Here is a 25,420-nt window from a genome sequence, read left to right on the forward strand (position 1 = left end):
TTTAATTAATGGCTGAATATTTAATAATTGTTGTAATAGTTTTTTTGTTTTATTACATAAATGAGATTTAAAATTATTTTATTTACATTTAATAATTTCATAGTGGAACAATGTAATAAATAATTATACATTAAAAACAAGTTTTTTAAACTTCTCTCTTTTTAATAATTTATCCTTGATAACAACCTGAAACCATAATATCAGTTTATGTTAAGTCGTTGTGGTGAGTAAATATATACAACTACGAAACTTTGCGGATTAAATTAAGTGTGCTTATAGGTAATAAAAAGTTTTAATAACAATACTTTTTATCCTCTAGATAAAACGATATGATTTCCTTTAAATCTTAACGAATTAACAAATAAGTATACATTAATCAAAATACAATTATTACACTTTCATGAAATAATGACAAACATGTTAAAAAATATAAGAACTTATTTTTAATATGAAGTTCCAATGATTAATTGCTTTTTCGAATTATTTAATTGTATTTTTATGTGTAAAATCAAATTATATATATAGTTATAAATGAATCAATTTTAAACTTTTCTTATTTTTCTATGTTTAGAAATTAAATGTCTGTAGTTTTGAAAACATATTAAGTTAAATTGTTGAGATTACCTAATATTAACAAATATGAGCCTCACAAATTAATTGACGTGCCCACAAGGATCACTAGTTTCGGAAACAATGTAAACAATATAATTACCTATTTTCAGTACCCATACCAAGATAACTTCGAATATGAAATATATATTAGAATTCAAATTTAACAACACAACAATTTTCTTGATCAACATTAATTCTAAAAAACTTTTTTAAATCAATATTTTGTAAAATCATGGACTCTAGAAATTCATATTTCGTTAGGTTGATTTATTATTATTTTTAAAAATCCTTAGTAATTTCTAAAATGTTTTAATCGTTCCCATCATGCTTAAGGTCTGTTAAAATATGTTATAAATAAAAACGTGATTAATTCAACAGAATTCCCAGTGAACGGTGTACAGCTAATCTAATCGACATGACAAATTATCAAAGTTGAATTAAAAGTATGTTGAACCATGTCATCCAAATTTTGTTAAAATCACAGGATCATAAATATTAAATAGCATCGGCTGTAATGTAATCTTTATGATGGAAATGAAATGTTGTGAATTTATCAGATGTTAACGAGCGATGATACAAATGCATTATTCATACACATAAGTACGATTTGTGAGGCCGAAACCCATTTTCAATAGCTATTTTTTTGACTCGATACCTCCACAAGCCCTCTCGGATTGTTAATATCGCAACTGAATATTTTAGCTTTACAAAGGAATAACAATGCGCCAAATCGTCGAAAGCATATTAAATCGAACGTATAATTCAAACAAGAACGAATATTTGAATTTTTAACCACTTAATCACTAGTCTAATGGTAGACTTCGAATAAATCTAATAGTCCGATTTAAATTTATCTGCATAACACGAAAGGCTCTTGGTTGAGCCACTCAAGTTATTTTCAACCTGCATATTGTCTTTAACGAGTCCTTGTTGCATATTCAATCGTGTTTCATAGAGTCAAAGGATTTTTTCGATATATAAAAGCAGGAAATTTTGACATAAGCCGTATTAATGAAAATGATCGGAAATTGGTATTTGTTTTGTTTTTAGTACAAATTGAGTTTTCGTGGTAAATTAAAACACCATTGTATAATTAATTGTTCAATAACATTAAATTTGATTTTCGAATTGTAAAAGAATCGTAAACTACAAATAACATGACACAAAATTTATATCGACCACGTAATTTTCAATTATTTAGACTCAAATTAAAAGTAATTAACAAATCACAATCTATGCCATTAAATATTTTAACGTCATTTGTGCGTTTGTAATTCCATCGAATATTCAGTCTGTTCATTATATGCATACTATTTCAGTCATTAATAATTCAAAAGTTCACTGCGCAAAGATACTGATTATATTATAAGTAAATCTATATCCATCCATTAGGTGAAAACTTCCTAACGATGTCTCATTAAAAGTTCTATTCAAATATTAATTTTTAATTGATATCAGATTGCAAATAAAAAGTCAGAAAGATGTAATTGATGGATTTGGTAAAAAGAGAATTCGATCTCAAAGTCAACTTTTAATTAAGCGTAAACATAATTTCAATATGGACTGTTCTTCTTTAATTATCTGGGATTCTTTCAGACGAAAACACTTCAATTCCCACAGAATTCATTTAATTAAGGGGAATTGTTATACAATTCGAGTTCTAATTGTGTATTATTTGAGAGGTTTTCTTCAATTAAAAAACCTCACAGTTCATGTTATTAAGTATCTGTACTATAATATACAATAGTATACAATAAATATAAACGGTGACTTTTTACTAAGGAAAGTTTTTATCGTAGAATCCGGACACTTGGACTTAACGTCCCCAGTTCGACCTTTCTCTTACACGACCAAAGATTAGAATGATGTAGGGAACAACACCTTTAGAATGTGAAATAGAATGACGTCTTCAGACGTTGTTTGATCAGACATGGCATTCACTATTTTGTATGAAGAGGTCTATACAACGAACAACTAGTTAGTAGTACGGGTTTCCAAAAGGTTAGTGCCCAATGTCTTATAATATAAGTAAATTTGTTCCCATGGCCACCAAGATTTCCAGACGCATCACTAGTACGTCTGAGACATCTTAGGTAGGAGATAATATTGGATCTCAGGAAAAAAATAACCATCTCTTTAGGACGTGTCAGTGAGTGTCTGAATCTTCGAAGAAGTCCAACTTATTATCTAATCAATACGCCCGACATTTCTGTTCAAATTTTAATAATAATATAAATTTAATAATATGCTTGTCTGTTTCACCCTAATCCAAGCAAATAAGATCGGATCCATATATTTGCTATGTCACTAACTATATATATATATATATATATATATATATATATATATATATACATTGATTTAATTTAAAAGAATTGAGCGTCTTCATAATTTTTTTAAGAAAACTTACGTCATCACATAATAGCTTTTAAGAATTACTAAACAGTGGTAATCCCATCTTTAATTTAAACAGTTGATTCCTTACCACATAAAATTATTTGTTTTTCCCAATTCTTGAGAAATTGTAGACGTAATAATTTTAACACTAGCGAATTTCATGAATACTTTTATCAAAAAGTCACCCCCTACATTAACACTCGGTACGCAATTCACCTGGCGATGGAGTATATGAAGAAATCGATCAGTTTCGGAAGAAAATATTTATCGTGGACGCAGTGGTTTTATGATAGATACGGCAGAGCGTAAATGAGTCGAATTTTCCGCACGGATGGACGTGTTGGCTCCCTCGTAAAAATGGTCTGATGCCGGGGCGGCCACTGCTATCAGCCGGTTGCATACGTGGCCCGGATGTCCATTGCCGACCGTTATCAGCCGCACTCCGGTAACACCACCCATCGTAATAGGATCAAAAGAAAGTTACGACCTGAGATACAGATGTGATGCTGCAACAAATACCCATGTATCGTTTGCTGGTCGGTTTAGTTTTCTATGCTCCCCTTCCTACCATCGAGATTTTTCGTTTGTGGATTTATTTACTTTATTCATCACGTAGCAAGATTAGTTTTCTCTCGACTGTGGTCTAAATTGGTTTATTAACGCTTTTTGTATTTGAATTTAAAAACAATTTTTGGCAGAAACTTTCAAACAATTCCCCTTTCATCTAAAAATGGTTCATTCACTTTTTTATATAGACTGTTTATATATATATATATATATATATATATATATATATATAGACATTAATTATCACTCATTATAGAAAAAAATACTTTTTCATTTACCATTTACCACTGATATTATTTCAGATTTAAATTTGTTAATTAATTTTTGTCTATAAATATACAAAATATATTCCTCTTGATTATTTTTAACATATTCAAAAAAGATTAACGTTTTTGTTAAATTTATAAATGAATAAAATTGCATATTTTTATGTTTTTATTATTGTAAAATCCTAATGGATTTTACCATCAAACAAAAATGCAATGTTTCGATAATTGTTGTATTTTCATTTTTGTTAACAGTTTACAGGCACACGAATATTTAAAATTAAAATTGTTTATGCCTAGAGTGTTTTTAATTAGATTTATTGTTAATCTGCTTTAAATATACTATTGTTTATAATGTCTAGCATTATTTCTATAGCCACTTGAAAACGCGTTATGAAAATAAATAATGATTTTAATCTGTACGCCATAATATAGCAATAATGGAAATTATGCTTTTATTGATTTATACATAATTTATATTATTTAATTTTATAATCAATTCAATTTAAATTAAAATTATGTAAATTTTGTTACAATTAATTACTTGATGCGAAATATGTATATATTATATAATTATATAATAATATATACATATAATTTCTTTCCAGAAAAAAATACATTTATGAACGTTTTTTTAAATTTGATATAAAAAATCACATTTTAAATTAATTTTACAGATTGGAATTGTAGTTTATGTACATGGTATTATCAACAATTAATTAATATTCAAAATAAAAAGTACTGATGATATGATTAAATAATATTTCACAACATAATGTTACATGAATTGTTAATTTGAAATTAATTATTATTTTATTTACAAATATTGTTTCGATATTATTAAATACAGGTAACAAATTTTTTAGTTAAATGATTTTCATTATTGGTGTGTTTTACTTTACATTCATTATATCCAATTGCATTTAATTTATAATTCAAATTATATTATCTGATCCATAATTAGTTATAATAAATGTCGAATACGTTTCAATTAAGTTTAATATTATGAATAGTTTGTATAAATTTTGCTTGTATCCATTATTGAATAAATTTCGTTAAAATAATCCTGTATTGCTTTGAGAACAATGTAAAATTAACTATAAAGGTAAATAATATTCATTTAAAATAATGCATTAATATTATAAACATTTGTTGTGAATAATTAATATTTCATTTTAAATTAAAATTAATTTTAAAATATGTAGATTCCAATTTAATCGAAACAGCGATCTGAACCCAAAATAATATAAAGTTCAGCTGCCCATGTAGCTTTAATTTAATTTCATGTTTATTGAAATATTTCCATTTTAATAAAAATACGATAGCTACGATAAGCTACGATATATTTTAATATTAACACACTATGAGCGGGTCGGGTAAAAATACCCGTCTCGAGAACTGTTGATTGTTAGTGGACCGGGTAATTTTTACCTTTTTGAATGTACTTACTTTAAAAGCGGGATGAGATAATTTTACTCTATCGGTTTACTTACGGAACTGAAAGAATTATCTCTTATTTTTTGTTATAATTCAACAACTTAGTTTGGGCTATTTTCCTGCCCGCCTATAGTGTGTTAATAAACCAATTTGCAATAGTTGAAATAACCAGCTGGCTAAATTGTCATCTTTTTAGATTTAAAGGTTATTACCGTGAAATTAAAAGAATAAAGGATTCTACGTGTGTAGCATTTAATTTGTCGGATCCCCTGTTTTACCCAATTGACAAAAAACGTCAGGCGTACGTTCAAATTGGATGCTGCCACCCCTTTGTCCAGTCGAATAACCTGATGCACAAATTGTCAAATATTCACTATTTCCCTAGCACTTTAATTTTCCACATTGCAACAGACACAAATTACAAAGGTAAAACTACAAAGAATTTATTTTGTTTTGCCGGCCGTTTAATTATTCAGGACTTTAACAACTTTAATTAACTAATGCAAAAGTTATAAACAAATAAAATGTATCGCTTTTTATTTATGTCAATTAAACATTTGCTTTTATACCCGCATACCTGAAAATTTTAATCGGTGTTAATTCATTCGTTTCAAAGGTATATGTTAAATTGAGTGTGTAACTTGAAAGTCAAATAAGTGCTATTATTATTTAAATATTTATACAAAAAGTAGTATATAAATAAATTTTCCCTTACACTAAATACTGAATACGAAATTCATAATATTTTTTTCTTTACTTTGAACCGTTGATATATTTAATGGCAAATTTATGTTTTACCTATTCCGCCGTCCAGAGTAAACGACAAGCCCGATAGAGGTGAATAATATTTCATTTGAAAGATGAATAAATTATGGATCAAACCTAATTCGTTTCGATCAGAAATAAAATAACTGAGTGACAGCTACGGAAAGTTTAATTTCAATTTCATGCAATTTTTGATCATTTAGTCCCTATTGTCATTTGAATAATTTTTCCAGTGTCCCAAGTTTTATATTTTAAATTTGTAGTTTAATCGATTATAAACATTTAAAGTTATAGCAGGCCAAAATCAGACAAAAAATGTGTGAGTAATATATAAATGTTCAATTGATGGGTATTTTAAAATGGTTTCACCACAAAATAAAGTGTATTTGGTATACACTAAATGGAATGTTTCTTCAATTAATCCCTATGCATATATTTATACTAAAATATTCTGTTTCAATTTCCAGATTCAAATATGACAAATAGACACATGGTCTCCTTCCTAGAAAATCTAAATGTTCAAAGCGATGTACAAGGTAAATATTTTGACAACAGTCGCTGAAATAGAATAAAAATCAAGCTTTTGAGACGAGTCAATGATAGCAAATTATCTTTTACTAAAAGGTCTGACAGAACACGTAAAAGTTCAAAGCACAAGACTCTTTACACAATTCCAATTAATTTGGTTATTTTTCTTTCCATCATAATATTCCATTAACATACTTATCAGATCTTGGTCTGTCTGAACAAGAGAAGTAACCTTTCTAATATAATATATTAGTTTTTGCAATTAGCTTAGTTATTTTTTTAAACTGTTTATTATACGATGTCATAATTTTTTTTATATCACCCGTTTAATATCCAACAATTGACGGAAAACATCTGAACTTTGGAATAAATATCTAAGAATCCATTCAGTTATACCATAAAACGTCGAGTGTAATAAGAAACACTTGTGAGCACAGCTGCCGCTGCTGCGAAAGGACAAAGACGATTGGCGAACGCCACTAAATATGTCCCAATAACAATTTATTGGATATTTTCCGTGAAATTTGCCCAGATAATTATGCAAATTTATTTTATATCTTCCAACATTTCCATTTAGATCCACGTGGATATAAGAGTGTTCGTTTCACTTTATGCAATCTATAAATAACAATGACCATCGTAAACGATATGACTTCTTTATTCCACACTCTGCATAAAGGCATTACTTCTTTTCCTAAATCTCGGAATATTTTTCAAAATACGTTTATATTTAATAAAGCTCTGTGCATATCAAATAAATTATTGTCTTTCACATTTCACAGTGTCATTATTGTATAATAATATTTTAGTAGAGTAAAATCATAGTTTACCTTATTAATTATTAATAAAAAATAAATATAATAAAATAATAATAATTTATTAATTATAAATATATATTTAAGATTAACATTATAAAATTTTATTTTGAAAATTAATAATTTTTACAATATTTTACATAAATATTTCTGATTAGAGTTTAAAAAACTTTGTGGTTAAAAAAATATTTAACTAGAGATCCGTCAATATTTTTATTGCTTAATTTAAGTATTACATAATACAATTATATTTTTTAGACACAAAAGTTAATATTTGAATAAAATTTAAATACACATTAATAGTTTTAGCTAATATTAATGTACTTTGGTTTTAATATGAAATCTAATTTATTTCAGGGGTAGTTTTAGAATATAAGCAAAAATTTTAACCAAATTTAATCAACTGGATAATGAATTGATTATATTTATTCAGTCTAATAACAATATTTGATTCATAATTAATATTTAATATTATAATTTAATATTTCATTTATAAAATTAAATTAAAGAGAAACTTGTATTTAGTGATGGATTTGACACAATTATTTTATAATGTTTTATAACACAGAATTAAATTTGGCTGAAGTATTTAATAATTTCACAAACAATTTATAACGTATTCTGATTTATTTTTAATTTAATGATCCGATTTTTATAATGCTCAAAATTACATTAATAATTAGCTTTCATGAGAAACATAGTAGGAGTACTTTATTTGTTAGCAATAATAGAAAACACACAGTTAATTATTTTGCAAACAATTGCTAAACACGAAGAGTTACAGTACCCATTATTCTACAATAATTAGAGGATTTGTTGGGAAAATGAAAGAGGTTGAACTGATAAAAATGAAATTCTATTTATACATTTACAAAAGGAAAATAATATGAACTATACGCTTTATGAAAATTTTATTGTATGGCTCTACAAAAAACAAACCGACTCTTGTTTCTCATGTGTGCAACATAAAAATTTAGTACTTATTTTCTCGTTATTAACTCGTTATTAAAATTAATTTAAAAAATATAGAAATAACATTACCATTCACTCTATCATTTAATTAATATAAATATTATTTATTTTTAATAAACAAACAAACAATTTCCACGTGAATTATTGATGAATTCATCATGTGTTCAATTTTAGTGTGTGCAAGCATTAAAGTAAATTAAATAGTTAATTGGATTTGTGGAAGGTGCTCTTAACATTGAAACCTGTCATAACCACAAGCGATATCAAATGAAATAATTCATGCGGTGACGAAAAAATCCACAAATCCAATCAATCAAGTTCAATAAATATCGTGTAGGTGTATTTGAATATGTCATTTTGTCGACATATAAAACTTTTGCGTGTGATAAAACAATATCCAGAATAATTTTCAATAACTTTACCTGGCACAAAATGTTCAGAATTCCACAATGGTAACAAACAATACTGGACCCACAAACCATAATTTATTATTTACGTTAATAACTAATATTGTTAAACGTTTTATGTAATCCCTAAGATAAATTATTCATGTAGCTATTTCTGTTTCAGAATACACAATAGAGGATTTGGAAACAAGAAACGGAGTGATATAAATAGATCAAAAACAAATTACCGTATTTTTAATATTTTATTTTATACGTGTGCAAAATGAAAGTCGGCAGAAGCACAGATAGGTTTCCTTAAAACTTATTAATGCAAAACATCACTTCTAGACATAATGAGAATCGTGCATGGGGCATAAATAACTACATGCTCTTAGATTCCCTCAAGAGTCTGTTTAATTTGTATTCATTGGTTGCAGACGACAGGAAATATCCGGTAGACAGGAGATAATTGAAAATTTGAAGTTGCCTTACTTATTAGCTTATTTGGTATTCGTGATTATAATCGTTCTTCCAATATACATTTTCCAATTTTTAATGAATTTGAATGCATAATACATCTCCACATATTATAATATATTACAGAAATTAATTATTGTTGTTGTTATTTACCTAGCAATCTATCCTCTATTTTAATTGAATTTACCATTGATGCGTTTAATATTCAAAATTGTTGTACGGAAACTGACAATTTAGAAACCGCTCGAAGGGAACTGCGATTGAATATGCGATATTGTTGAAAACCCGTCGCTAGAAAATTAATGCCTGTAATTTAGAAACTAATAAAACATTATATTATACAATAATTGATGTTTAAAACTAATTGATTGTTTAAAGAATTTTTAGAGAATCAATTAATTTTCAATTTCATTTCTATTCTCAAATGTAACAGTAACTCACAAACGAATGTAAAATCATTATTTACTTGCACGTATGCATGTAATTTTTCTAGCAAATGTTTAATATACATTGTAAATTTATTATAAAATGAATAAATAGTAAAATAATTATTTTTCATATTTCAATTAATTTTGATTTAAATTGATTTTTGTATTTTTTATAGTTGATGGATTCTATATTAAAAGCATCGCATTCACCATTTTTCAAATTAGAAGAAATATTTAATGCTAATTTTAAATACACTTATGCTTATTTAATGAATAAGAAAAACTGAAGAATGATCACATTAAATCTGTCATGTTGCAAAAATATTAAATAATAATTTCTCGTCAAAAATATATTTATAGAGTTTTGAAATGGTAGTGAACGATTCTTTTTCCGATCTTGGTTAAACCTCAAAAAGTGCAATATTGGAGTAATTCAAGGAGTGATTCGGACCCTGAATAACTTCTGTGATTATAATCCGGCTTACTAAAATTTTAATTTTTCATTATACAAAGAGTAAAAAAAAGAATTTGTTACTTAAAATGAAGAAGTGGAAAATTGTTTCAATATTAGAGGCATTCTTTCAACAATGCTTCCATTATATATCTTGTTTTATCTTCTTAGAAATGATCATATTCGAGGATTACATTACAATAAATGAGAGTCACTGATGATATTTAGTGACTGCATAAACAGGAAGAAAAAATAATAATTATAATTTATTCAACGAATCTGATGTTCGTTCTATAATTTTAACTTAAATCGGTTTAATTTTATTATTTATTGATGTCAAAATTGTCTCAAATAGATATTCGTCAATTACTTTGGGATTTTAATATTAGGTTCTATTTAATTGTTTGGAATAAGGGTGCAGCGAAAGAAGTTAAAAATTCATTTCATATACTATTTTAAGATGATCAACATCTATAGATTTGATTTGATTAGCTTTAATGAAACTACTCCTTTCTCTCAGTTGAAAGACTGATGTTTTATTTAAGCATATATCTTCTTTACGTGACTCTAATTTTCCAGCTCTAATTCAGGTAGTTTCTCTACAAATGGAACACCTCAATGTCAGCCAAAAATTTGTATATGTAATTCTAATAAAAGATAAAATAAACAGAACAAAAGAAATTAATTTTTGTGAAACAGAAAAATTAAGAAACCACTTCGAATCAATGTTAATAATAACGAAAATTACTTACTTAATGAAATGTTGATTATAGTGAAAATGCGGGGGCACTCAAAAAGAGGTAATGAAGGGGATGTTGCTGCTCTGTAACTTTCCCGTTGTGGCCGAAGTGGAAATGGATTTTTCCCCAGCAAATTCTCTCGCGGGTTTTTGTACTTATTTTCTTAATTGTAGGAATTCATTGTGCACATCCTGTAGCATTTTTCGTTATTAATAAATAAATAAAATTATTTGATTACAGAATATTGTTTTAATATATTTTAATTGAATTTCCCTTTTAACACCATAAGTTAGATTTCACGCGTCGATTTTTGATTATGGACATGACCTCACGGCCGATCTATCCCTCCGTCGTAATATAAATTTGTTCAAGAAGTCCCTCATAAAAGCTTTGGTTAAACTTCACGGCACATCGACCAAGTTAGTCTATTGCACCATTAAAGTAATAAGCTTGGTTTAATTTGCGTCGGTCTGTCCGAGTTTCATAACTGCATGGAAAGTTTATTACTTGGTCGTCTTTTATCGAGAGCTCATAAAGTAAACAACTACATATAATTTATGATATTTCCTGTCGTTATATCTTATATAATAGTCAAAATATATCGTAAACCTGCTTTTGTACAAGCACAATTATTAAGGACATCCTTAAAGCCATATTGGCAACAAATTCCTCAACGTGTCTAAGCTAATAACACACAAACACTGGATTTGAAACTAAAATTAAAATTGTCAGTTTTATGGTAATAGTGTGAAAAGTCATTTGACAAATATGTCTGAAAGTGACAAGGGTTGCGGTTTAGACTGTTTGTCAAGTGTGACGCAAAACTGACGAAACAATAATGACCCCTTTGTTAAATATTATGGATCAAGTATACACTTGGAGTAATAAAAAGAAATTAACATTAATAAATTATGAATAAACGTCAAGCGAATTGTACAATAAAGGAAGTACAAGTTTCGAAATGATAAGCTCAAATTCAGTTCATAAATATTAATATAGATACACATACATATACGGAATGAATTAAGATTAGCGTTACAAACATTAATCTTGCAGTTTAATTTAGTTTACTGTTAATTTCTGAAAGTTATATTGTACTGTGTGGAATTTATAAGTTATTTCAGGGTTTAGATAAAGATTCAAGGTGTGCCACACTGGCTGTCGTTTCCTCGGTTAACTATGGTTAAGCTAGATTAGGTTATCCAATTATTATTTATATATGTATGGATATTTCATAAATTACTACTACTAAACAAAGGAATATTAAATTTGAAACAGTCTTTTTTTCAATTCTTTTTTTTTTAATTTTAGTTGTTAATTATTATAATCAATAAATCATACAATAAAATCATCATATTAAATTAAAAATTTCCTCATGAAAGTCCTGTTTTTAATAATAATTTTGAGGTATCAGATTTCACCTCATTTAAATTAATTTACGAGGAATGAACGCCCTTGGTAATTTCATTTGAATACATATCTAACATCTCGAAAATAATCTCCTCAGTAAATATTAATTTATTTCAATGAGGATGTGCTCAGCACTGATAACAGTTAATACGCTGCGTTGGGAAACCCGTTGATTAATTTTAAACGAATTTTATTTAAATTGATTTCAGTTAAAATAGAAATTTTCCTTTATACGTTGTTGAATTATACTTATTTGAATGCATGCAAAAATAGAAAAAGTTTTGTAGTAACGAAACTTAAATTACATTAAGCAAATTAAGCTACAAATTTACATTTTTGTGTAACATTTCTAATTGGAGTTCCAATTATAAATTTTGTTGAGTACAGAAAGGACTCCTGGGAATATTATATAAATATTATATGAGAGGTGTATATTACGCAACATAGTGTAGTTGTAAGGTGGCAAAATTAAACATGTAAATCTTAAAGTTAAATTACATGCATAGATCAGAGTGTGTTATATGCCGTACAATGTATAATATAACACCTTTACAGCAAAGTTCTCTTGTGTGTTTCTTACAGATTATTACTTATTCAAGATTTATTCAGAATTCGTGGTTTCAAGCTTTTGTCAAAATCTAATTTTGTATAATAGCTCTAGCTTAACTATAGTTGAATTATTTGACCTAATGTATTAATATATTATTCCATTTCTTGAATTGAAACAACAAACAATTAAATTAACAAAAATATTTTTAAATAAAAATTATGTTTAATTAATTAAAAATTGGTCCTCGTTAAAAATATTTCAATAAAGTTTCTTAAATCTAATTATTAATTAAAAAGTATAAAGCAAAAAAATCAAAAACAAATTGTTTAAATCATTTCAAGAGAATTTATTCATTAGGATCTCTATTTTAAAAATTTAAAACAACTAAAAACATATTTAAATGTAAGTTTCAAAAGAATTAAAGATTTAAATATCACTTTTATTAAAAACATTTATTCTATTTTAAAATATATTAGTAAAATAAAAATACCAACAAAATATATATTGAACAACAACAACATTTTTAGTTAGTTAGTTTAGTTTAGTTTTTAGTTTTTAGTCTTTAAAAGTTCCCTAAAACGCAGATAAATGAAATGATGCTAAATAAAAATATTTATTTAATTTTCATTTTTCATTATTTAAGAAGTTTAAATTGACTAATACCTTATTTAAAGAATAAAAATATGTTTTATAAAAAAATAGTTTTATTGTCCTTGTGTGATATATTTTAATAAAGCTTGTGTCTGTGATTGTCTGAAACAATAAACACTAAATAAAATTGCTAAATATTTTATATTCTATCCTTCCAATATATTTTCATTCGAGTGGTCATTCTATAGCAATTAGTGGATTAGTCTATAGAGAAGTTCAAGTTACCGAAGTAAAAGTCAATTCCAGGCACGGAAAAACTAAATCTAACTGAATTGAATTTATAGTCCCAGGTAATTTAGGCCTTAGGAATTCTCTAAACTAAGCAGCAGTAGTATACATAATGAAAAAAAGCACTAGTAATAATACGTGTAGAAGAAAATTTTAGTAGACATTTGTTAATTAAAGTTTTGTGTTCAAACGCTAGTCATAGTTTGTTTTGTACTTCATGTACTTTGGTAAGATTGCATAGAACGAATATCACAAGTATCGGTAAAATACAATCTAGAGACGAGAACAATGGCCGATTCGCTCTGTAACATATAATCAAACGTCATAAACTTTCATGTAATAGGTATATACTGAACGGCTAGATGCAAGAAAACAAACAAGGACACACAAGCGAACGAAGCACGTACACACTAATTTGCCCCGAAACCTTCCAAGAAGTTTGATAATTTATAGTAATCAAGATTGAATCTTTCGAATTCGGAGCGAAGTTTGCAGTTGGCTTCGGGCACTTTTTTATTATGATTTACTTATCTCAAATAAGAACTTGACCACTTTTATTTGAACTTCGCTGATTATTAATAAATTTCTTTATATTGAGAAGTTCAAAGATGATAAAATCCTTACCAGCGAACCGGATTGTCAGAAGTTTGACGAGTTTTAATATACTAATTGCAATAAAATCGATCATAATTAATGAACGAACCACGTCAACCAACTTTTCTTTCGCCTGTTTGTTAACAGTTATTAGTATGACGTGACCTTAATGATTTTCGTGGAAGTTTGAAGGAAATCCAGGAAGTCACGGATTCAAATCAATGACTGAATATTCAATATAACTTTGGTAACTGAAAGGGTCATGCATAATTAAATTTATTTTAGCTTGGCCAAAATTATTGTGTCAGTTTTTTAAAAAATAACTTTTTTATTAAATTGTTTATTTGTACGTGTTTTATGGACTTTTGTGATATTAATTTTTTCCACGATTACAGTTACAAAAAACATTTTTTGTCTTAATAAATGTGTTTTAAGGGTGGTAACGAGGAACGTTGAGAAGCTCACTTAAACTCGACTTGTATCAAAGAAGAAATTAAGCAAAATATTCGTGCAACTTATTTGGAAATGGGTCAATTATTAATCTTTGATGTATCAGCCATTAAAAAAAGCCTAGACGTAATCTATTTCATCAAATTGTTGAGCAGGATAACAAAATTAAACGCAAATGAGCCTTTTATTGATTATTTATCGAAGTTCTTCGTCATCACCATACTATCATGACATTTCTCTATTATTTTTGTCATTTTTTTTTTTTGGAACAGAGAGGGGAAAATGTAAAAGCCCCTCCCCGGGCACTGATCCGGAGATCATAACCAAAATGCTTCTCATATGCGATTACACACATATGGGGAAAACAGGGCATATATTTGCATATACGGGTTTACTGAACCAGAAGACGCGGGACTGACAATGATGCCAGCCCCCTGTCAACTGGGTTCGGAAGAACAAGTCCAATCTGAGGAAGATTCAAGATCTTCCTGGGTATGGATTGGACTGCAGTTAGATCCGTTGGCTTCCCACCACCACTGGCTTGTGGAGCGGTACTGAGCACCAGGACCACGACAAGGTGGATCCATCCTGGTGATTTTTGTCATAATCCAATTTCTCTTACAACATGAATTTGCTTGTAAAACATTGGCGACATATTATTGATTATAATGGCATTTTGTTTTCGGGTACCTACTACTCATGTTTAAAACATTAATCAGTACAAAGTACAATAAAATTACATAGTAAAACAATTAGTAGAAACTCGTTGATGGATATTGACATAGAATTGGTTGTATTATTTAGTGAGCCAGTGTGAATATAAATAAATGAATATCGTTCCGTGTCAGTTGGAAATGATTCATTTATATATTCTTGTGGATAAATTGTGCATGTGCAGGCGGTACAGAGCTGAGCACACAGAAACATAGAGATAAATGTGGGATTGGCAGGCATCGTATCGCTTTGTGGCGTTTGTGCTTTCCGATGCGGTACATCCACGACCGCAGCTGTGTGAATGACGCAGAAATGATGATATTGAAGCTGGCCGCCGGTTGGATGGAATCGTGTCTGTGCCACGGCCGCTGATATTTCCAATTTGCATTAGACCGGAGGATTTGTCGCGGTTCATAATCAGTTTGGCAAACCGTACACGAAAACCCATATAGGGTACATATCCTGTTTGCAACAACATGATTACACCGAACGAAATTAGGTTATCCACCTATAATTAAAATACATGAAACGTTATAATGCGATTTATAACGGCGTTACTTGTGCCGCCGCCGCGTATCTTGCCGCATCACATCGGTGCTGCACCAAAACGGATAATTAATGTTTGGCGGACTGGAGAAGGGCTGATACATCAGACTTAACGCTTTTCCACTGATCGCACCTGATAACCCTCGGTTTCCTCTCACTATTAATTTGCCACCAACGGAATCATCCGTTAATATTAACACAACTATCCCATCAAATAAATCTACTTTAACTATTATTATTATTACTAAACCCATGAGCCCTATATATACGATATTATATATAAGAAGGTTTAGTGGTTTCCATACTTGTTTGGCTAAAAATTACATTCTTTACTCTTCTCACACAATTTCCTTTATATATGACATATGTAGATGAAGTTTTTAATTAGCTAGATTTGAATATTGAATTTGAATAGTCAAATGTTACAAATTATTCAACAAAAATACACAAAATTGATACAATGTTGAATTCTGTACATTTTTTGGGGATTATAATCAAAACCTTATATTGAAAAAAGTTGTTGATTGGAATTATTTCTGACTTTCATATTTTGTACCCTATGTAACTTTTTTGTTACTACAAATAGAATAATTAATCTGAAACTTGTAGAGAGAAAATCAGTCATCTATTAAAACTTTCAAAGTCTAATTTTGTTCTAATGACTTAGTATTTTTTTGAACACCTATAGTTATTTAAATGTTTTGACCTTGAAAAGAAAAAATATTAAAAAAGCAACTTACAATTTTTGAAAATCGAATATCAACAGAAAATATAAAAAGTAATTATATTTTTAACGGACTATTATAAACTAAATTTTTTAAATAAGATAAATGTAATATAAATTTCATATTTCAGAAATAGAGTCTATCATATAACAGTAAAAATTAGGAAACAAAACTAAATATATTTTATCATTACATTTAAAATTGTCATTTTAAGTTTTACATCAGGATTAAAATAGTTGGACTCCTTTTTTATCAGATAAGACTGTAAGGGTGTAATAAATTCTAGTACCTTATTTTTTACGGCCGGTGCAGTATTTTATTTTAGTCGTTTTTCAATTGAAAGTTACGATTGGGTTTGGAAAGGTTCGCTAACAGTAAATCCAAACGGCTTCTCTAAAAATTTAGTTTCCTTAATTGCACCCATGTGACCTATAAAACGACTATTGTCTTTACAGTCCTATGTTATATTAACAATAATAAATAATTAGTGGGTTGGTGATTGTAAAGGGCACGAGAATAGGTTTCAAGTGGATTTTAAATAAAACAAGTAAAACAAACTGTTAATATATTTATATTTTTATATAAATCTCAACAATTACAATAAAAATAATATAAAATAAACATACTTTTAATAAAATAAATAAATAATGAATAACAAAAATGCAAAACGGATTAACATGCTTTATACTTGAAAGGCACACAAGCTTATAAAGGCGGAGACTCTACCTTAATATGCTTGTCGTTGTAATGTTCATCGACCTTATTATTTAAATATACTTGATTGACCACAATATCTCCCTGTATGTGTATGGTGTTAACATTAGAAGCATCAGCTCTATATTTGAACTCCCCGATGATTTTACCGTCGAGTACTATAATAAAATTATTAATATCTCGACGGAAAGCCAGACTGAATTTTGTATAAGGAAGCATTGCGCAGTTGCTAATCCTCTGTTCTGGGCCCCACTTTCCGAAATGAGCGTTGCATACTATATACAGTCTCCCATGAATTGTATCTGCAAAAGTTCATCTTAGATAAAGTAGCATAACAATATTAATTGTTGATGATTTTGTTATACCAAATTACATAAAATGATAATTAATTAATCATCAATTGATAATATACTTACTAAATCGGGGATTAAAATGTAAATGTATTTCGGGGTTTGGATATATGTAATTTCCACCATCCTGTAAATTAATATAAAAATATTGCGGCAGTATTTTCACCCTTCCATATATTTCCAGTTGCTTTCCTATTGTAAAGTTCTCCAATCGATACGTCAATGGGGTTTTCTGCAATCAAAATACCTCTGTGTCATTTTAATAAGTTTCAATATTTTATGATGCGACATGAGTACAAATCCGGTTTTATAAATTGAATAACCCTGGTTTAATGAAATTAGTTGCGGGTGACCTTTGGAAAGCTCCCAAATATCTGGTGAACATAAGCGGACCATTACAAAGGTATGTGAAAACTTTTAAATGGAATGGAAGTTGTATCACAAAACATGTGACATTGGGTTACATGCGTTAAGGGTCGTGGCACCGCGGAACGGCAGTGGTGGGATCGACAACAGTCAAACCCCCGCGAAACCCCAAAGGAATTATCCGCCACAAGGCATTTCCGAATTAAATGAGAAAAGGAAATTGAACGAATTAATCGGAAATGTTATGTTGACTTTTATTCGTTTGATATTCAAAGCATTAAATTAAACTGCGAATGCGTAAATGCTGGCCAAAAGCACGAAAGAATTCCTTCACGAATTACTTTTTTCCCATTAACTGTAACTGTCTAATTTTTAAAGATTCTAATATCAATTTAGAATGAGAGAAGTGATTTATGAATGTTTCCATTCCTTTATCTGCAATATAACATAATGTATTTTTAAAATAACATTTATCTACGTATAACAATACAGATATGGAGAATTTATAAAACAATTGTTGAATTGAACTTACTCCAAACAGCTAACAGCTATAACATTTGTCAGTTTTCTCGTTTCATGAGCAAAGCTTGCTTCTGGATTCCAATTAGCACTTAGCTTGTAGGAGATCGTTACCAACTTTAATTTGCAGCTATTCTACATTAAGAACAAACATAATATACAAATTTCTATTACTTAAAAGGAATAGTTTGCCAAAAGCAAACACTAATAACAACATAAAGCTTTTCAACTCTTGAAGATAGTTCAGGGACGATAACTATAAATAATACAATAATATTTAATAAATAAACTAATAAATAATATTAGTTTCAACACAAGTGTGAAATAATTCACCAATATATTACAATAAGATAATTAATTCAGATCCAGTTCACAAGTAGTCAAATCCAGTTAAAATTATTTAATATCCATTAGTAGATATAGCAGTGCTGTAATAAATAATTTACTATGTCATCTGCCAAACTATAACATTATTAAACACGAGTAATTATATTATCATACCCAGAAAATTATAGAATAAATGAACACATCACCAAGTAATAAAGTTAATGAGTTAATTGCAAACTGTATATGTTATTTAAATATTAAAGGTTACAGTTTAGTTTAAATGAATTTTTGTGTTTACCAAAGGTTGTTTGTAATCAAATTGGTTGTCATTTTATGTTAATCTGAAATTCGAGTTTCTGAACGTTATTTAAATCGGATCTTCAATCGTGTGATTCTAAAAATAAAACAAGATTTAAATTTAACCGAAAAAAATTCTCAAATAAGATTTCCACTAACGGAATGCCTATCGTGCAAATCGAACAATTTCCTGTGTTTTGGAGAGGACAAAAAGACAAAACACTGACATGCCGATGGGCCCGGCCTGCTTGACTTATTCCACGTCTGTCTTGTACAGGAAATGGCTCATTGTCCCAGTTCTCCACCAAAATCGAAAATAAAAGAGCACGACAAAAATATTCCACTACATTAATTTATCCCCCCCCCCCCCCCCCAAAGAAAAACGATGGAACTTACTTAGTATTAACCCAATTGGTTTAATCACATTTTATATCAAGTGGTTCATTTTGTCGTCGAACATTAGTATTTATTATTGGAAAAAGACTGATTAAAATTGGAAATAATTGCCATTCAGACAGATACTAGTAAAAGTAATTTATTTCGTTTGATCTTTTAAAATTTTGTTTGATGTTTTCGTGATTGAATGCTTTCTAAATTTGTCCACTACAAATTATTTAAAGGACGCGTCGTCGAAAATCAAATAAAGATGCGAGAACGCTGCTACAAAAAAGGGAAATATAAATCTTATTATAAAAACTTTGTGGTATATAATGTTCAAATAAGAGTATAATTATTGAAGGAAATAAAAATGTATTTATGAGTCACCGTGGCAAGTTAATAAATACCCATAAATAAATAATGATGGCTTTAAATGTGAATTTACAAAAGATTATTTTACAATTAAATTGATGTATGTCTTATAAATAAGAAATACACACTACTTACCATTTCTTCACTTGGAATTGAAGAGAGGCTCTCCCCACTGGGAACAACTTCTAATTCGAAGGGTTTTTCGGGAAAAGTTGGGGTTTGTTCAAACTTTATATTCTTCACATCCACCATTCCACATGCTTCAACCACCTTAACTTTGTTGGGCGAGATTCTGTGTTTGTATTGACATAAATTCTTTCCATTGAAAATAATTAAGTATTCGGTGGCGATGACGTATATTTTTAAAGTAAAATCAGTTTTGGGCTTTATACCATAGTTTACGTATTTATGGACAGAGTTTGTTTCTTCGTCACCCCAACACGAAGATTGTTTAGTATTGCGGACAACGTAGTGTAGAGCTAGTCGAGGATTAATATGAAGTATAATGTCGGCGTCCGGAGTTTTATCTGATTTTAAATCAATACTAAATCTGCAAACAGAAAACATTTGCATTTCTATTCACATATATATAATTCTAATAATGTTATTGTTTACATGCTTCTATTCAAATTGCTATTCAACATTTGATATTGATTGATATGATGAAGGATGTTGAAATGTACAGTGGAGGCTTATCCAATCTGCAGCAATCAGTGAACGACCTGCATGGTAATTGAAAGACTAATAACATCAAGCATTTCAAATTGAGCAAAGGGATAATATGTAACTGCTCGCTAAATTGAGAGAAACTGCACATAATCAAGTAATTGTTGCATTAGTATAGACATACGCATTTAGTTAATGTTCCATTTCAATACTTGTATATTATCATATGTAATCGATTTTGTATTTTATCCATTATAAATATTGTAGTTGTAACTACTATAATTAATCATTAAATTATATTCCACAACAAACTTAATTTAATAAATAACTATCCTAACTAAACATTTTTTTGTATATTTTGAAAACATATACCAAAGTAAATTAGAATTATTAATAATGGAAAATTATAATTAAATTTAATATTCCATCCCCCAATATGACCAAAAAAAAGCTTTATTATTATATTATTAATTATTTTGTAATCCATTAAATTTAATTTGGAACAGGTCGAAATATACATGTATGTATTTTAAACAAAAATATTTATAAATTAAATCAAAATTTCATTATGCACAAAAATAATTTAATTATAAATAATTGCTCGAATTTTTTATTTAATGTAATATGGTTTTCTACCATTAAATTGGTTACTGTATTAAAAACTTTCATCCCCCAGCAGTGGTATATTACTGAAAATCCTACATAATTCGTGCGAATGTTCATTCGTGCGACATCTACCAGTAGGAATTGAAGTATATACATTGTGAACTACAGTGAACTTCTGTAAATGTGTAATGTTGCCAAACAATACAAAAAAATACTTCTGTAGTTCTATGCAGAATTTTATGTATGGAATCATTGATTTGATCTCAATTACGCAACACTGTGAATGATGTAAACTGTAAATGTGAGGTATTGACATCAAAACATTTGTGTTTAAATTAGAGATAAGCTGTATGAATTTTTCTGCAAAGCACAACGTGTATGTGAAGCATGTATGAATGTCAGCATTGTAAAAGTTATAAATACAACATGATAAAAGGATGATACGATTTGCACGTGACGGTGACGTCTTAAAAACAGTAATGCGACTGTCAAACCCTACATATAAAACTTATGTACAGGTATGATCCAAAAATACATTGGCCGATTGTGTTTTGTGAAGCGTCAAGAGTAAGCAGTGAGTGAATGTCGGTAGGTCACAAACCTTGGACAATGATTTTTGATGTGTCCGTCGATCCAGATGAGGTATCCCGGCCCAAAATGCGGAGGTACGTCTTGGGCGACCACCGATTCCTGCAAAAAATCAATCCACTCAACAATGTCGAAGCCTACTTCAATATTTGACATGGACATTGTTTTCCAATGTTTGCTTGACACGGATTTAAAATCCGTCCGCGTACGGTATTGAAAGTATCAACACTGGTTAAGAGCAAAAATCCCCGCGTTTTACCGGACATTTAAATTAGATATCGAATGTTATAACGCGCAAGTTTAAAAATTCCTGATTAGTTTACAAATTAATTGTTTTACTATCTTACTTCTTTAGGTACAAGTTCGAGCCTAATAATTTCCAACTGCTTGTTGAGTTCCTCCGCATTTTTATCCTTTTGTTTAAAACAGCAAGGCATTACTATTCAATATAACAGGCGCAGCCTTGTTACCATACAACTGAATGAATAAAACTGAAATAAGAGTTATAAATAAAATACTAGGCTTTAACCTATTTTCAAGCGAACGCATAACTAACATACGATAATTTGTATATTAAGATTATGAAATTATTGAAACAAACACTGCACAAACACGAGGTGTGGCTCGATGTGCATTTTTACGTGGAGGCACCTAATGATTCACCACATCTACTAACGATATGTTGAACATTTCTCAACCAATTTAGCTAGAATTAGCGCAGCCACTACCTTCAAAAGCAACATTAACTTATTGTGTTTGTTAATTATATGGCCAGCACGTCCAATATTTCATTGTCTCGTCGGAATTAGTTTGTCGCATTTATTAACATTAGATCATCGTCAACCATTTTTGGTTCGGCTATTGAGCGAGTCGACGAATTAAATTTAATCGATAAGAGGCGCGTAATTTCTAAGTTTGTTTGGATCCTATTTATATTTTAATATTATTATTATAGTTTGTAAATAAGTATCTTGGATTCCGTTTTGTAATATAATTAGAAAGTCTGGAATTTTATACCAATTATATATTTCAATTTAATTCTCTAAAATATTGTTTTGTTTATTGCTAATTTCTGAAGACTTCAGAAACATAAAGCAAATAAATTATAAAGTTTCTTTTTTCTTAATGGATATTTAACAAAATATTGTACATTTAATTATCTTTTTACGCGAATTTTATTTAACACAAGTTAAAAAAAAACAAAATTCTCGTTTTACAAGAATTTTTTTTTTTTTGACACTGTTTTCAATACTCTATTTTTATCTATATCTAATGTTTCTTGAATCTCGTATTGTCTTTTTTTCGAAGAATGATTTATTTTTTATAATATACACTCGTCACAAAAATATCGCATAATTGTTTTTTGAATAAAATTATTCGGAAACACAACTTAATGGTAAAGAAGGGTTTATTGCGTAAAAATTAAAGAAAAACCACCAAAATAATAAAAAAACAGTAAATCACTAAAAATGAGAAAAATCAAGATGACAAAAAATACTTGTAACACCATTTCAATCATTCCTTCATAGCTCCTTATAAGATTTCTAACGTAGTCCATATCCAAATTTTCCCATTCATCATTTAAAACGTCTCCCAGCTTATCAAGACAGTCTGGAACGTGTACTTATGTATCTCTGTCTCAAACATGCTCGATTGGATTTAGATCTAGACTAGTTTGTGACCAATCTAAAACTAGAATTCCAACCTCTCGCAGGTAGTGCTGACGAGTGTTGTCGTGCATAAGAACCAAATTATCACCTATAACAGGGACAAACGGTACTACATTTTCTTCAAGAATCTCTCTTGCCTGAAGTTACAGGCATTCTGGGTCTGACTGCAAATTCTCTTAACCTATTCCTAACGGTTTTATCGGATATTTGAACAACATAGACCCTGGTCAAATAGTTTGGCAGTTGCCGAGCTGTTACATGCCGCAGATGCAACGTTTCTATTCGTAAATAAGGATCATCTACGATCTGGAACTAGCCTTGTAGTGTACTCTCCTGTTTCTTTAAATTGTTTCACAACCCGAAACACTGATTGATTCCCATCAAATCTGCTACATATGGCTGCTATCTTCCATTTTCAATTGGGGCCCCGGTTTGGGCTGTTTATTCAGATGTTACATTACTCATTATTTCATTAAAATGCAGTTATAAACTTAAATTAGCAAACAAATCAAATGTACCATGCACAATTTTAAAATGAAAATAAAATTTTTCGCAGTATTCCTGTTTTGTTTTTTTATTTTCTTTATAAGCCAGAATTTATAATGGTGGTTTATATTCATCTAAAGGAAATCATACACATAAAAATATTTAGGTAAGAATTATAATTAAATTTTAATCTCTTTCCCTATTTTAAAAATTATGCGTTACTTTTTGTGGTGTGCATTTAAAGTATTAAAATGTGTAAACAGGAAATAAATTCTAACAAGAATTTTTTAATATTGTTTACACTTGATTCTCCTTTTACACGATTTTTTTTTAAACTACCTAATTATAGACAAATATTCTGTTACTATTACCAAGCGGACTTGAGCATCAGGTTCTTGTTTCGATACACAACGTCGAAACATTTATACGTACGTCGCCACAAACGTCAACTATGACACTAATTGTTGATTTTATTTTATCATTTTTATCAGTTTCATAATTCAATATATTCAATTGATCTTGTTATGTGACTAAACTTATATCATGATTAAAAAGAGTAAATTTATTGTTTTTAATGAATGTGGCTCAAAAATATTTTCATCACATGAAGGCAAGTATAATTCCTTTGGGCTTTATTAAAATTAACAAAAAAATCCAAAACTCACTTTTATACATCTGTTAACCTATCAAGAAAGAATACACTATTTATTTATATATTTTATATTAATGAAAATAACAAAAAGCTCCAAAACTCACCTTTAAAAATTTTCATAAAATACACCAACATAAGATTATATGTCACAGTATTTGTATTTTTTTAAATAATTCTTAAGAATGGGAAGCTTTTTTATTTTCTCTGATTCGAAAAAAATAGTCTGAAAATAGTCGAAAAAAATATTACCAGAATATAAAGACAGATGTATTAATTCCTTTATGTTCTATAAAAACCAGAAATCATAATACTCATCTTTAATTAACTTCAACTTCTTAATAAACTTTTTTTCAAAAATATCATACGTCGTTATGTGGACAACTATAAACTAATTAAAAAATTGTGAACTGAATAAGTTTTTAGTTTTCTTATATAATAAAAAAATATTTATCCTTGTTTGGACGAGTATTTTAATTGCTTTATGATATATAATAACAGAAGATCCTAATACTCACCTTCTTAATTATATCATTAAAAAAATGTTTTTCTTTATTTTTTTCAAATATTCACACGCAACGTATATAAATCTGTGCTAACTATTTAATAAAATAATTATTTGTAAAGTTTATTTTATTGTTTATAAATATTATTTAATTTTATTAAATATATTTATCTACCTGTTCATTTAACGGAGGTGGACAAATAAAAAAACAACACTGA

At 28.5% G+C, this 25,420-nt stretch overlaps 1 protein-coding gene and 1 long non-coding RNA gene across 4 annotated transcripts; one reads left to right on the forward strand and one right to left on the reverse strand.

Moving 5' to 3' along the window:
- Window positions 1-257: 257 nt before the first annotated feature.
- LOC109594567 (uncharacterized) lies at window positions 258-6,565 on the forward strand. Its single transcript, XR_002191238.2, has 3 exons — window positions 258-279; window positions 2,412-2,613; window positions 6,512-6,565. It is a non-coding gene; the product is annotated as an uncharacterized LOC109594567 (long non-coding RNA).
- A 10,697-nt stretch (window positions 6,566-17,262) lies between these two features.
- LOC109594548 (32 kDa beta-galactoside-binding lectin) lies at window positions 17,263-22,602 on the reverse strand. Of its 3 annotated transcripts, none has more exons than XM_020009767.2 (6): window positions 22,449-22,602; window positions 22,240-22,383; window positions 21,906-21,994; window positions 20,168-20,582; window positions 17,840-18,005; window positions 17,263-17,725 (listed from the first exon to the last, which is right to left on the reverse strand). In XM_020009767.2, exons 2-6 carry the CDS (start codon window positions 22,327-22,329, stop codon window positions 17,415-17,417), a joined length of 1,071 nt encoding a protein of 356 aa, XP_019865326.1. In that variant the 5' UTR covers window positions 22,330-22,383; window positions 22,449-22,602; the 3' UTR covers window positions 17,263-17,414. The 3 variants fall into 3 exon arrangements, with proteins under 3 accessions (XP_019865326.1, XP_019865327.1, XP_049825394.1); XM_020009768.2 differs by having other exon boundaries at window positions 22,453-22,599; XM_049969437.1 differs by having other exon boundaries at window positions 22,494-22,586.
- Between the last annotated feature and the right edge of the window lie 2,818 nt (window positions 22,603-25,420).

This window comes from Aethina tumida, chromosome 7 (assembly GCF_024364675.1).
Source record: "Aethina tumida isolate Nest 87 chromosome 7, icAetTumi1.1, whole genome shotgun sequence".
Lineage (NCBI taxonomy): Eukaryota > Metazoa > Arthropoda > Insecta > Coleoptera > Nitidulidae > Aethina > Aethina tumida.